Below are 13919 nucleotides of genomic sequence, written 5' to 3'. Positions count from 1 at the left end.
GGGGGGAGAAGGTGCATGGAGCAAGATACTCGCCTCTTCTCTGCCGCCTCGATGTTGATGGCGTCCATGATGCTCTTGACTTTTTCTGTGATCTGCTTGGCCCTGATAGTGTGCTGCTCAAACTTTGTTTTCACTGCTGACTGCGAGATACACTCCTGCGAGGCCATAACACACAGGTTTACTGTGACAGCTATAGGGGCCGCCGCTGCTGCTGGACAGGGTGCGTGAACTCACACCCTACCAGGGACGAACAGAGGACAAGATAAGACACCTGCTGCTTTAAACTTAAGAGAAGAAAAGAAATGGAAACACAGGTGTGGAAATGACAAGCAGCAGTGTGTCTATCTTGTGTCCCACAGCCCACATATTGTAAAGTCACAGTAATGTGTCGGTGAAGAAGCAGTGAAATTATAAAAACATCAGGTAAATACAATCAAGAATGCAAGTGAAAGAAAAAATAAATAATATACTGCAACATAAAAAAGTAGAAATGTTGTGTCATTTTGGGATAAATTATATTATCTTGTGTTCAAGGACTATATATATTTATTTGATAGACTCTGTTGTTCTTTGGTTGCATGTAAACAGTGCTATAATGATTTCAGGATTCAGGATCAAAACTCACAGCCCTCAAATACTGCCTTCTGTACTCATAATCTCACGGCTCCTCGACTATTATTTTCCTACTAAGCACTTCTCAACTCCTTATGATCAATATTATCAGTTGTCTGTCATGGTGATAATTCACTATTCTACTCATTAATCCATTTCAGGTCACTCAAAACAGACACACTATGTCAAGTGCAGCTGTTATTTGATCACTTTGATTATTATGAAATTAAAACCCATTTTTTAATACAATTTATGGTCCACATTTTTTCGGCAATAGTCATTCAATGTATTGATATTCTGTAATCATCTCTCTATAACGTATGTATTGTTAGTGCATTCCCACGTTGAATTAATATTGCATTCACATCTAAGTGGGATTCACAGGATGCATGCATGTAGTCCATCTTAATTTTATGTAATTGATAACAGGCTCACGGTTTACTCTTCACTCTCTTAACAGTGTTATCAGAGCATTAAGTTACTGCTTACGCGAAGTGAACATCTCTTACTGACACTGCTTTGGATTAAAAGCTTTCAAATGGGGAAACCCGGAGAGGCAGAGTTCTTTATTAAAAACAACATACGTTTGTTTGGCTCACTGTAAACAGATACTGTGCACCAGTTGCTCTTCTTGTTTTATTTCTAAAAAAGTAGATGCTCAACAAATGTTTCCTGCTCCTATGATTCTTGGACATGTATTAAACCACACTTGCTGTTACCACGGTGACCACGGGCGTCACCAAATTTTAAGGATTATAATAATCTTATAATTTCTCCAAGTATGAACACAATTCACTTCCTGCTAGTTAAAAATCTGAACAAGATGCAACAAAACACAGAAATAACAAGAAAACTCAACAATCAAAATTGTTACTGCAGAACAAAATCAAAGTGGAATGAAAACAAACAAGATGCCGTCGCCTAAGTGAATCTAGACTTCAGCAATGAAGACGCAGGTTGATGGAAAAGGCACAGTGATTGGTCCAGAAGGCCCTGAGGCCTCCAGCTTGACATTGCATGGTTGGTGACGAAACCTAACCACTAAGCCGCTGCTCAGGTTAATAGTTACTGTTAGGAGAAGGACTTTGGTTACTTCTCGTTTTACTCAATAATCTCAAAACACACGCTTCTACAAACACGCAAGCGCGCACACAAATACATACACACACGCACAATTGTATTTCTCAAATGCCCAAGGAGTTTGTGTAACTGGAACAGTAATTCATTAATTAAGTTCTGGTTCACAGCATGATAAAGCAGCCTCTGTCTGTATCTGCCTGTATATTTTCCCTTCTCTCTACAATTGGAACGCTATCTCACCAGCAGCAGCCAGAATTTGCTTAGCTCTTTCTGATATACCAACCGCAGTGTTCATCAGTCTATCGGCTATAACAGCATGTAAAACCTGCTGTTTTTGGCTTGATTTGACTTGACACTGATTTCACCTCAGAGGCATACCCGTTGAGATGTCTTTCTGGTTGCAAATATACCAGTGTCTCTTCACATATATGCCAAAATAAATGAAAACTGCTAAACTCTAACTCTAAATATGTCTCTCCAGATTCCAACAGGAAGTAGATTTTGCTTTGAGAAGTGAGTATGAAGTTATTGGAAGATTTGCACAGGACACACACACACACACACACACACACACACCTCAAACCTCCTCTCAAAGCTTTGGAACTCCTTCAGTCTCTCCTGGAAGCCCTCAGCCAGGGCTCCACCTGTTGGATGAAATGACCACATTGTATGTAAAAATGAAACATACTTGCTATTAATGCACAAATCCACAATTTGCATCAGCACAGAGACTTTATCCTACATTAGGTGTTAAATACATAACTGTTGATCTTTTTTTAAACATTCTAAGTCACTTTCATTGCTGCAATTACCATTTCCATTAGTGTTTTGTCATTTGCAACATGAATGCAGTTTAGTGCTCCCCAAAAAAGCTCAATTAAAAATGTGGTATGTATTAAAAAATAAACATGTATATGAAAACCTATATCCAAATTTCACGTAAAGTCTACCATATAGTTTACCATTTCAACAGATGTTGGTTTGATAAACAGTTCATCCTAAAGCGTGTATTAAACATAAAGATATGAATACTGTTCCTCCATCTTCCACAAATACAGCATCAGCCACCACGTGAAGCCTCACCTGTTTCAGGCATGCCCTGTGCACGCTGCATGCGGGAGTTGAGGACCTCTTTGGCAGAGACAAAGAAAATGTGGTTGGGTGCCTTATCGCGGTCTACAACCTTCAGCTCCTCTACCAGGAAGTTCACACAACGGTCTGTGTGCTGTTTCCTTACCTGGAGGAAGAGGCGTCACATTCTTAGGTTGTACGATTTTATTTAATTTCCAATCAATAAAAAATAATAAATCATAAAAATCAGTAAGAGATCCATGGCTGAAAATTAGTTAATGTAAGTACTATTTTCATTGCAAACACTGTAGTTTAGTGTTCAGTTAAACCAACTTACAAAAGAATCATGTTTCTTTTTTACCTAAACCTAGTGGTTTCTAGCCAAGCAGATAGTTGTGCTTTTATGAGACCAACCTCAGCCCATAAAAGCTGATGTTTGTATTTTTATCTGCTCTTCATGTTCATTTTTACAAAAATCTCTTAACAAAATTATAACAATCTGTAACAACAAAATGTTGTTGTTTCTGACATGAGACAGATCCGACAGACGGTTGACTCACATCCTCCATGTATTCTGGCTCGTTTGCCGAGGCGTCCCAGCGGTTGTTGAGGATGAAGATGTTGGGCTTCGACAGACGTTCATTCACTTTGTGGAAAAAGTGCTTTTCCTAGACAGTGACGAGAGATGCGTAAGAGTGATGCTGGTTTTGACTCAATAAAAATGCTTCATTTTCACCAAGAAAGCAAAGGGCACGATTTCAGGCTCTCACCGACACGTGGACCATTTTTTGCATTTACATTATTTACATAGTGGCCTGGGTTAATTTCCTTTGAATAGCCCAGAGGAGAATATGTGTTTGCTTTCCCTTTAAGAGCTGCTGCTGGGTTAAGCCCTTCTGTGATTGACTGTTACTCCAGCTGCACATGGCTGGATACAAACACAGGAAGCCGCATTCTCCACTCTGTAATCAGCTCAGCATTGAAAACATCCACACTGGCCTTTTTAGTGCACATAAGTGACACTCTGAAAGTACAGGTGTACAGTCAACATTAATAGTTATTCCCTGATGTAGTATAAAAACCAACAATGGCTAAACCCTAACACCAACATCTAGCATAAATTTCGCAGGTTATCGGCCAGATATGATCTTCATGAGACTCAGAGACATTACCGTGTTCATAAGTGTGGATTCAGAGTTGGCCACCAGCACAAAGACATCAGCATCCAGGCAAAACTTGTCAATCCAGCTGTCCAGTTGTGTCGTGACATCTGTCCCTGGGCTACAGAGTGGAAGAGCGGTCAAATGCGTGACATCTACAAAATATGTGAAGTAATATGTCCACTTGAGCTTGATTTTTTTCCCCCTGCACGTTACTGCACTTATCTGTGTAAATCCCACTTTTTTTAAATGTCTCAGAAACTGTCAAATTGATATTTACAAACTTGTCCAGAATTCCCAGATGCGATACATAGATCCTGTTACCTGTCTACAAGCACCAGATCGTCTCGGAGAAGAGCACACTTGGTCTTTGGCCAAAACACACGGACGAGACAGCCAGCGTCCAGACTCTCATCCATGTGGAGCGCATGCGCCAGCTGGTTTACAGTCTTCAGAAGAGACGTAAACAGACTGACATTATGGTTATGAATAAAGTAAACATCACCTACCATTAATGCGACAGCATTTTTCCTGTAATTGTAATAATGACTTAATATGATATATGTTTTGTCAAAACATTTGTTCTTTTAGTTTTTACTACATCTAAAGAAAGGCTTCCATACTTTTAAGATAGTAGCATTTTCAAGTTAATTATTTCACTTTTAAAACCAGAAGGTATAGTTTACAGTATCAGGGGTTAAGTATTTTTACAGTGAAATGTCATGAATTAATTTTCATTAGAAATGTATTACGCTACCAGGATTCCTATACTAACAACTCCCATTGTCTTGACATTACCAGCTAGTAAAGTTCGTTGCACTATAAAGTCCGCATGATTTTCTCACACTCCAGACAGCACCATATAAAAGCACTCAACAGATTAACGAGAAAATATAAGAGGCATAGAATAAAGCTGATGAAGCTGCTTCATGTGCTGAACCCGTGACAACTTCATTCCATTCAGTGGGTTCAAGTTAAGAGAGAGCGGAGTCCGCCACATCAGGCTTACATTTCAGACACCTGACACCACCGTGAATAACCTGCATACCTGTGTCTGTTTACATGGCTATAGGTTGAGGCAGCATTTGCTCAATTCACACATGGAAATTTGGGAAGTGAACACGGGCCAGTTGGAATTTCTGTGTTAAAAAAACTATTTAATGTTACCTGCACCTATTTATTTGTTACCTGTAACAAATATAATCTTTGTAATTGGGTGACAACTGATGGTCAGATTAGTGAACATGGCCAGATTTTGGTGTGTGCGTAAAACCTGGTCCCCATTTATGAGCAGAAGTACAAAGCAGTTCTCAATAATCAAGAACAAGCTTCCCAAAGCAGCTCCGAGGTATGAAAATGTGTGAATGGGAGACAGACCAGTGCTCATAAAAGACAAACAGAGCAATCCAAACCTTCCTTGCAAAATTGTTTTTAAAATAACTTTTACCTTGATGCTCTTCTCCTCATCAGAGCCCTCCGTCTTGAGGTAGGCCTTGTCGTCATCAGTGCCCTCCACACTCAGGAAGCAGTTAGTGGTATGGCCAATCCCGCTAGGCAGCACTCGGTCCCTCAGCATGGCATTGACCACTGTGCTTTTACCATTACTGGTCCTAAATACAAACAAAACAGTCAGTAACTGAAGGTGAAGCCAAATCATTTTATTTCAAATTACTCTCTAAAATGAATCAAGATTAGCTTTAACTGTTGATGCAAAACACATATGCGGCTACTAATAGGTCAGAGTGAGAAGATAACGTGGTTAGAAATGTGTTCAATGTCAGGGGGGTTCAAGAAACTGCACTGACACTCCAACTCATTGCTGAAACTAGCTTTGAATTTTTCTCTGACACATCCTCAAACTGTGCTTTGGATTTAAAGCCTTTCCTTTGCGTCAGTGCAGAGCACAACATGGTCCAATAAAATCAGTGTAAACTCAACTATGCAGAATAGGTTTTAACAATATAAAAATGAATGACGTGACAATACCTTTTCAAGGACTCTAGGCAAATAAAAAACAAAAGTGAAAGCACAAACTGCCACCCAAATAAGTTTGACTAGTTTAACTTACACACCCTTGCACACATTCGAGTCTGTAAATGTTGCTCTTACGGAAAATACTTTTTTGAGAATAACATAAGAACAGAGTTAAAGACAATACCCTATATCTAAGGTGTGTACGTATTTACCTGCCAAAAAAGGCCACTTTCATGTGTCTGCGTGCCAGCACCTCCTTAATGACAGCAAGTTTATCAGCATACGCTTGAATCTCCAACTTTTGGTCCTGACTCGCAATGTTCTCCAAAGCTTTATTCCCACAGGTTTCTGTCCAACACACAGACATACAAGGCACACTTCATTAGCCATCCAAACTGACAGACCTGACTGACAGATAATAAACATGACGCCAATGTCAAATGATTACCATGTGCAGCTATGAGTGCCGTGATCCTGTTAGCATAATTACTCTCCAATAAAATAAATATTACATCACTACAGCTAACTGACAAATGGTACACATCAAATCAAAGCGTCTCACCTTCTACAAACTCTGAAGTCTCTTTCACATAGTTCAGTAGTTGTTCAAAAACATCGCTTATCTTCTTCTTGGCCACAACAAAGTGCTTCAGAGGGGAAAACTCCCCCCGAGCAGAGTCTGACCGTCTGAGTGGAGGGGCTGCAGCCATGGTGTTCAATCTGAACACAGAGAGGGATCAAACAGGGCAAACACGCTTTATCAGTGGACATGGATAATCTAGTTGACATGCTGATCATAATATCATATTGTTTGGATCAAGCTAGACGGCGTGTGTTTGTCATAAGATTGCAGTTGTACAACTTGTCAGCAGGAAAGTTGACTGACCATAACTTGACGTTAGCTAAGTTATCTAGCACTGTTACTGAAGACATCATAGAAGTTAGCAGTGACATCATGCAACTTCAACACATGACACGTGATAACAACAGATAATGTCTATAAAGATACATGTGTTTGTCTGTTCTCAACTATTATGACTACTATTTAAAAATGTTATGTAAAACCGGCGGCGGACGCGTGTGGCTGCCAAACAAGCTAACAGATTAAGCTAACTTGCTGACGTTACAAGCGGCACAGCTGTAGTCTTAGCACTGCTAACTAGCGGTATTGTTTTTCCTTACCACAGTTCCAAGATCTCTTCTCATAACACAAACAATATTGATCCGCGGCGACAACACAGAGAGTCCCTTCCCTCACTGAAAGATGACTTGATGTAAACCTGGCTAACCTTCTGTTTGTATCCTTTAATGGCACCAGGTCACAATAGAAAGTAGACTTCCGGAACAAATTTCAAAATAAAACATTGACGTTGCGTCCCAATGACAAGCATTTGACTGTGGTTGGATACGTTTTGTTTAACTCCTACTCACTTGCACATGTTTTACATAGCTGTTTTAGTTATCTTTAAAGCTCAACTGATTCAACTGGTTGTGATTTTACATTTTCATTTTTAAGGTTGGTATTTTACAGCAACTATTGGTTTAGTTTGAATATGTGGATGTTTCATCAACAGCAACCAGATGTTACTGGCTCAGTAGTACAGACGGTTGTCGATTGATTCTAAATAGGATGCAAAGAATTAAGAATATTTCTTACAAATTATATGTTTACTACAGGCCTTTCTATTTTAAATTTACTTTGGCCTATAAATAATTGCAGGAACAGTTGATGAAACAAGATGAAATGAAAAACGAACACACATACAGGTTGAGGTATACTTTAATAATGCTTTGAGAGGAAATTCAAATTGCTCACTCAGGCCTGAAAATACACAGGTCCCATACATGCATTGATGTGTAAAGAGATGCCAGTGCTGAAGGGCACCTCGGTTGTGTCGAGAAGGCAAACTGGCACCTTTCCAGCTAAAGAGTCCACACACTCCCAACTTGGTCCTATTACTCCCAATAAAGCAGTACAGAAGAAAACAATACATATTTTCTGCAGACTAAAAAGGTGCAGGCTGAAGCTTATTACGACTTTTTAAAATACACAATCTATGTTATGTTAATAGCAACATTAGGCAATTTCTTACACTGTCCATACCATAATAATGCCAATGCCAATTCATATAATATGTCAATACATAGTATCCGTTCCATAAATTTGCCTCTCTAACTAACACACAGATGTTGTTTTTTTTACATAGTGGCCTACTGACCCTTTTATGTCGTTTTGATATTATTTTGCTAACTAAACTAAAAATAACTTCCTGCTCTGTTCAGATTTACATTCGTTAGCTTGACGCAGCTTCTAACCTCACGTTATGACAGGGGGCGGACACAAAAGGTTGGCGGGCAACAGCCAATCAATGAGCAAAGAATGCATCTATGTCCAGTCTATGATGCAACCCCTGAGATCTCCTCTACTGTAGCTGAGACTGAAGTACAGTTTATAACCCCAGCAATGGAATAACTGTTCATAATGGAAAATAATTTCAGAAACTATAATAAATATAGCAAATATAGTAATAATTATGCAGAAAAAGAAAACAGAAGGAAATAAAGTATTTCCAAAAAACTACTGCAGACTACCTTTTTCACTTGGAAAAGGTTAAGAAGTATTTATTAACCTATTAATCTATACCTGTTTATTCTGTGCAGAGTTGCAGGGGAGTGGAGTCTGAATGAGTGGCAATGTACATTTAGTTACTGTGCCACCATCTTCTACCAAGCTCGATTAGAGATATTTATGAACCTCATGAAAAATAATAACATTGATAGAAGAAACCAAGGACACATTATAAGTTGCAGTAGAGAATATTATGAACATGCACATGGGCTGCAACACCAATGTCACCTCTCCAAGTACAGAGATCAGACAGCATTTCATTGAAATCATGCCTTTGCAAGACCACAATAACCATTATTCAGAAGAGCAATGTGGCTGCCTGTGAATGGGACAACGGCGCTGTGTGTGTTTGTGTGTGTGTGTGTGTGTGTGTGTGTGTGTGTGTGTGTGTGTGACCTTAGCAACTGTGGCAAACTGTCATCAGTCAGAGCAGCGGACACTGAAATACCTTCACCTGGAGCTCCAGCATTTGGTTTGGCTTTGGGATATTTGACAACCTTTTGTCAGTTCGGAAACTTGGACTCAATCTCTTTCTGTTTCTCTTTTCTTGCTGAATTTTTTTTCATGGTTATGTGCGGATTTACCATGGAGAATTAAAATGGTGAGGAAGAAAAAGCTGCTGGTGTTTGAGTAAGTATTACTCCCGTATTCTTTTGCTCTATGTTGACTGTTTGAGCCTTTTGACATGAAATAAATTCTTCTTACAGTCTCAATAAAATTATATTGACACCACAACAAGGAACTTCAAAGGTGTCTAAGGCACTTAATTTTTTCAAGATGTGGTATTTTTACAGAATGGTTTGTAGACATATACATATAGTACAAGTAGGTGTTTGTAGTACATAATGTATGACAAAATAATGACATAAAGTCCACATAGAGTTAAACTGGAGTATGTTTTCATATTCATGACACCCCACCATTGTTGATGCAGTTTTGGTTTGGTGAAATAATATGTGGCTTTCTTTTTTCAGCGTGGCTCCAACATCATACATTAATGATGAGATGGATATACTAATTGCTCTCCTGGGCAGATATAGATTTCATCCCATCCATGTATAATTTTGATCCAAACTAAACTCATGTCTTTGTGGAATTAACAGAGACATTGACATTTTAATAATTTATTATCTCAGTTGGAAAACCCCTATTTGAAAATGTGAAAGTGACATAAATTCCCAGTTTTTAGCTTTATTTCTATGTGAAATAACCTGGGTTCCAGCTATTTTTCTGTCAGCTTCCCCATTGTGTTGATGCTATTGTGGCAGCACAGGTGACACAAGAGCTTATGTGTGTGAGCCAGTGTGTATTGTCTGTGGGTGTATGTATGGGTGCCCTTTACATTGTACCATCCTATCCAGCATTCTCCTTCTATGGGAATTTAGTTATTTTGCCCTTTGACTCACGTCTTTAACACAAACAAAGTGAGAAAAAGAAAGATTTCTCAGTTCACAGGTTCATCAGTGATCTGTCAGTGGGCTAAAAGTAGGCTTGCTGTTTATTTTTCATATCTGTGTTTTCTTTTCTTTTTAGAATTTGTGGAAGCATGATGTGGGATGGATAAACAACAACACAACTCTAGTGTAAGTAGACTGAAAGGCTGTTAGTGTGACCTGATATTAAACAGTGTGTGTTTTTATGACGTCCAAATGTGGAGATGTAACGATAGAGAATGGGTGACCCTGCTGACCTTTAAAAAAGGAAACGTGTGTGAGTCGGTGGTCTATTTACATCTATATTTTCCCTAAATTGTAACATTTATATAAATTATACACATTTTCCAGCACCTGTAGGATTTACAAAGGCTTGATAGAAAAGTAAGGTTTTAATTCATTTATGTTTTCAAGGCCTGTCACAGTGCAGCTTGACTCTGTTATGACAGCATTTTCATTTTTAAGCAACTTTTAATATTTACAAAATTCCAATTGATCCATTTTCTAAACATCCTTATTTTATAAACATATGTCATTTTCGTAATAGACACATAAAGACCACTTGAAACTGTGCATGAAGGCAATTAATATGCAAAATCGTTATATATACTGTATTTTTATATCTTTCTCTCTCTGGGTGTACAGATGGCCTCTAATGACCCTGACCTTCCTGTCCCCTCTGGTGACCCCCAGCCTGGTGACCTGATTGAGATCTTCAGACCAGCCTATCAGCACTGGGCTCTCTACCTGGGAGATGGTTACATCATCAACTTAACTCCCGTCGGTCAGTATATGCACATTTGAACACACACGAATCAAAACACTTCTTTCTGCTGTAGTGGATCTCAGTTTCAACTGGTTTGTTGTGTTACCAGTAAAGCCCTCAATGGTTGTACTTTAAGGCAATTACACTGGTTTGGTTTTGATGAAATGATACGTGATGATAATACATTTTGTTTCTTATTGGCTCGGAGGCTGTCTGCATTAAACATAAGGGATTATATATTTACTATTTCGTCAAATTGGTTTATTTAATATTTAAGTCGGAAAAACACTTGTCTAAGTGGCCAGATCTCATCACACTGAGGCTCTCCTCTTCCTCTCCAGATGAGAGCCAGGCAGCCGCCATGTCCAGTGTGAAGTCCGTCTTCAGCCGGAAGGCAGTGGTGCGCATGCAGCTGCTGAAAGAGGTGGTGGGAAGCGACTCGTACCGTGTCAACAACAAGTACGACCACAACCACACACCCCTGCCCGTCTGTGAAATCATCCAGCGAGCACAAGTCCTCATCGGCCAGGAGGTGTCTTACGACCTGCTGGGGAGCAACTGCGAGCACTTTGTTACCCTTCTGCGCTACGGGGAGGGGGTGTCCGAGCAGGTCTCTCACTGTTTATTTTGTTTCTGTCTCATGTGTCATCAGGGAAAAATACAAACCTTTCACTCGACATACCACGGTCAATGATGATCCAAAGGTCACCCCTGTCATAGATTTACTTGTGAAGTGCATTATTAGAACAGAACAGGTCATTTAGATCATTTCTTTGCCACTGTGGCAAATTAGAGTAAACCTTAACATAAAATAAATCTATCAGCATTTAATTTACTGGTACTCTGTTTCTATGTGTACATTGTGTTGTCACTAGTTTAACATGGATGACCTCTGCACACTAGTCAATGGTTTTATATAAAATAGTGTACCAGATCCCTAGCTAAAACATGAACTTTGTACTTTTTGCCTGAATCACATGGAGTCAGGTATGACCTCTCTCTTGCCTACAGGAAGGGATGGATCAAAATGTCAAGAGACACACTTTTATTTTTCCTTTTACCTGGAGTGGATTATATCAATTTTAGGTCTAAACATAGGTTTGGCAAAATCAGATGAACTGTTATTCACCAAAAAAAAATCACTGGGCCTGTCTTGGCTGGTTGGATTTAGACCTAGGTTTCGAGTTGTTAAAGTTATACCTACAGTCTAGGTGGATATTAAAGAGAAACTCCACCCAAACTCTATGTTTTGAATGTCAAAACCCATCCGCATACTTTTGAAAAGTGGCCAATGTGGGTAAAGATTTTGTGCTTTCAATCGTTACAGGGAAGGGCAGATTTAGTAAAGTTGAATTAATTAAGATTACAATGGTCTCCATTACTTTTAACATACTTAACTGAAGCGCAGTTCCTGTTCTTTACTAAACGCATATGTTGGTTCGTTAGAGTGCCTCTCATATGCCACATTTTTTATATGCATAGCTGTTTTTGAGTTGATAAACTATAGTATATGTATTTTGTCTTTAATATTTCAAATAATTCTGAACCGTAGATTGCCAAAAAGATCTTTAGTGCTTTGTTCTGAGCAATCCTGTACCTCCACGGTCATCCTCAGTCCACCTCCTCTTCTCCTCCTTGTCTCCACAGGCTACACGGGCCATTGGGGCCATCAGTCTGGTGACAGCAGCGGCCAGTGCCTTCTCTGTCCTTGGACTGATCAACACACGATCTAGAAACAGGCCTTTCTGACAGCTATGTTCTTCACTGAAGGGTGTTGTCTCCCAACATTCATGCAGCTGTGATTTAAAATGAATTAAATAAAGTATTGTGAAAAATGAAAATGTCTGTGTTACTTATTCAGTAAGTGACCTCATAGTTTTCGTGGTGTTTGTTGGTCATGGGGACAGCTTGGTCCCTGTCAGAGTGTGAAATTGTTGATGCATTAAATTGTTGCTTCACCCAAATTACTAAAAACATATTTTTTGTGGTAACTAGTCATGCAGACAATATGGTTTATATGGTTTTTCAGATATCTGTCTGGCTGATATTTATGCTGCCACCCCAATACAGTGGGGCTGAATAATTTTATTTTTCATGGGGACTATTTCTCTGTTCACACAAGCGAGGCCAGTGGATTATCCAGTGTAACATAGACACTGTTTCTGGAGAGAAACGTTCCTGCTTAGGTTTTTGAATGTCATTCTCCCTCTTATTGCAAATCTCACAGACAGATTTCTCAAAATCAGCACAAATTAAAAAACATATCTCCATGGCTAAATACCACTGGGTAAGAAAAAGTAGGCCTATATGTTTCTTTGTGATTTGGATGAACTAGCCCCTTTAGTGTATCATTTAACACTGTCAGCAGGATAGTGCTAACTACTTTATTTACTGTTGGGTTGTTTAAATTACAGCAATATATATTTATGACTTCACGTGTTTGGTATGTAATGATCCTTTGAAAATGCCATAGGAATTAATGGGATTTAGTGAGAGATTTGAGCTTCGCTTTTAGCGCCACCTGTTGGCCGAACTGCACCAAAATTGTCATGTGTGATCAGGGTCCCATGGGGAACAATTGCCCCAAATTTGGTATCAATCGGAGTTGTGGTTGTGGAGATGTAAAATGCATGTACGTCTATGGGATTTTTTTGAATAGCGCCAACTAGGGTCTAACTGTACCAAATTTTGCACAGCCCCTCAGGGGGGCATGCCATATAAGGTTTTGTGTTGATCGGCCTTTCCATGCCAGAGATATGTCATACTTGCTGTTTTTAGCATTTTCGCAAATATTTGTTAGCTTGAAATTGTGATATTTTTTGTCGGATCAAAATTTCCTCTACAAACTTTCATCATCTTGGTCCAGAGATTATCCGTGCCAAGTTTGGTGTCGATCGGACTTGCGGCTTAGGAGGAGTTAATTAAAATAGGTTTTTCAGTTTTCGCGATGTAGCGAAAAAAAAGTCTAGGCGGAAATGAGCGTGGCCTATATATGGCAAGCCATTAGTGCCACGAGATTCCGCTCGATCCCCCGAACGCGTAGATATAAGGTTTTTGATATACGCCTTCGTAGGCGGAAGTTCCAAGGCCAAACGCTTTGACCTTGCTTATAGCGCTCCCTAGAGGTAGAAGTGTGCGGGTTTTGGCGCCTGAGGTACTCTTGAGGCTGTGAACCTACCTTGTGAGTTTCGCGT

General features: G+C 39.4%; 2 protein-coding genes across 2 annotated transcripts in view; one reads left to right on the top strand and one right to left on the bottom strand.

The window, feature by feature from the left end:
* mfn1b (mitofusin 1b) overlaps positions 1-7233 on the bottom strand; it is a 37808-nt gene extending 30575 nt beyond the window's left edge. The window contains exons 1-10 of the mRNA XM_046050021.1: positions 7080-7233; positions 6460-6617; positions 6110-6245; positions 5371-5533; positions 4248-4372; positions 3936-4044; positions 3324-3431; positions 2776-2929; positions 2269-2336; positions 34-155 (exon numbers count right to left, since the gene is read on the bottom strand). Coding sequence (XP_045905977.1) covers positions 34-155; positions 2269-2336; positions 2776-2929; positions 3324-3431; positions 3936-4044; positions 4248-4372; positions 5371-5533; positions 6110-6245; positions 6460-6607 — 1133 coding nt within the window. The 5' untranslated portion in view covers positions 6608-6617; positions 7080-7233. The remainder of the gene's footprint in view (positions 1-33; positions 156-2268; positions 2337-2775; positions 2930-3323; positions 3432-3935; positions 4045-4247; positions 4373-5370; positions 5534-6109; positions 6246-6459; positions 6618-7079) is intronic.
* A 1748-nt stretch (positions 7234-8981) lies between these two features.
* Positions 8982-12495, top strand: plaat1 (phospholipase A and acyltransferase 1). The gene is made up of 5 exons (XM_046050443.1): positions 8982-9156; positions 10060-10109; positions 10605-10743; positions 11067-11335; positions 12373-12495. Exons 2-5 carry the CDS (start codon positions 10083-10085, stop codon positions 12472-12474), a joined length of 537 nt encoding a protein of 178 aa, XP_045906399.1. The 5' UTR covers positions 8982-9156; positions 10060-10082; the 3' UTR covers positions 12475-12495.
* Positions 12496-13919: the final 1424 nt, after the last annotated feature.

The sequence above is a fragment of the Micropterus dolomieu genome, linkage group LG05 (assembly GCF_021292245.1).
Source record: "Micropterus dolomieu isolate WLL.071019.BEF.003 ecotype Adirondacks linkage group LG05, ASM2129224v1, whole genome shotgun sequence".
Classification (NCBI taxonomy): Eukaryota; Metazoa; Chordata; class Actinopteri; order Centrarchiformes; family Centrarchidae; genus Micropterus; species Micropterus dolomieu.
The sequence above is the reverse complement of the archived record's forward strand: the minus strand, read 5'-3'. Positions and strand labels throughout refer to the sequence as shown.

Bases quoted from the DNA above. Each gene is read 5' to 3' on its own strand.
- plaat1 (XM_046050443.1), top strand. From the start codon at position 10,083: ATGGATAAACAACAACACAACTCTAGT. The intron at 10,744-11,066 runs GTCAGTATATGC...CTTCCTCTCCAG, and splicing joins CATCAACTTAACTCCCGTCG to ATGAGAGCCAGGCAGCCGCC. The intron at 11,336-12,372 runs GTCTCTCACTGT...TTGTCTCCACAG, and splicing joins GGGAGGGGGTGTCCGAGCAG to GCTACACGGGCCATTGGGGC.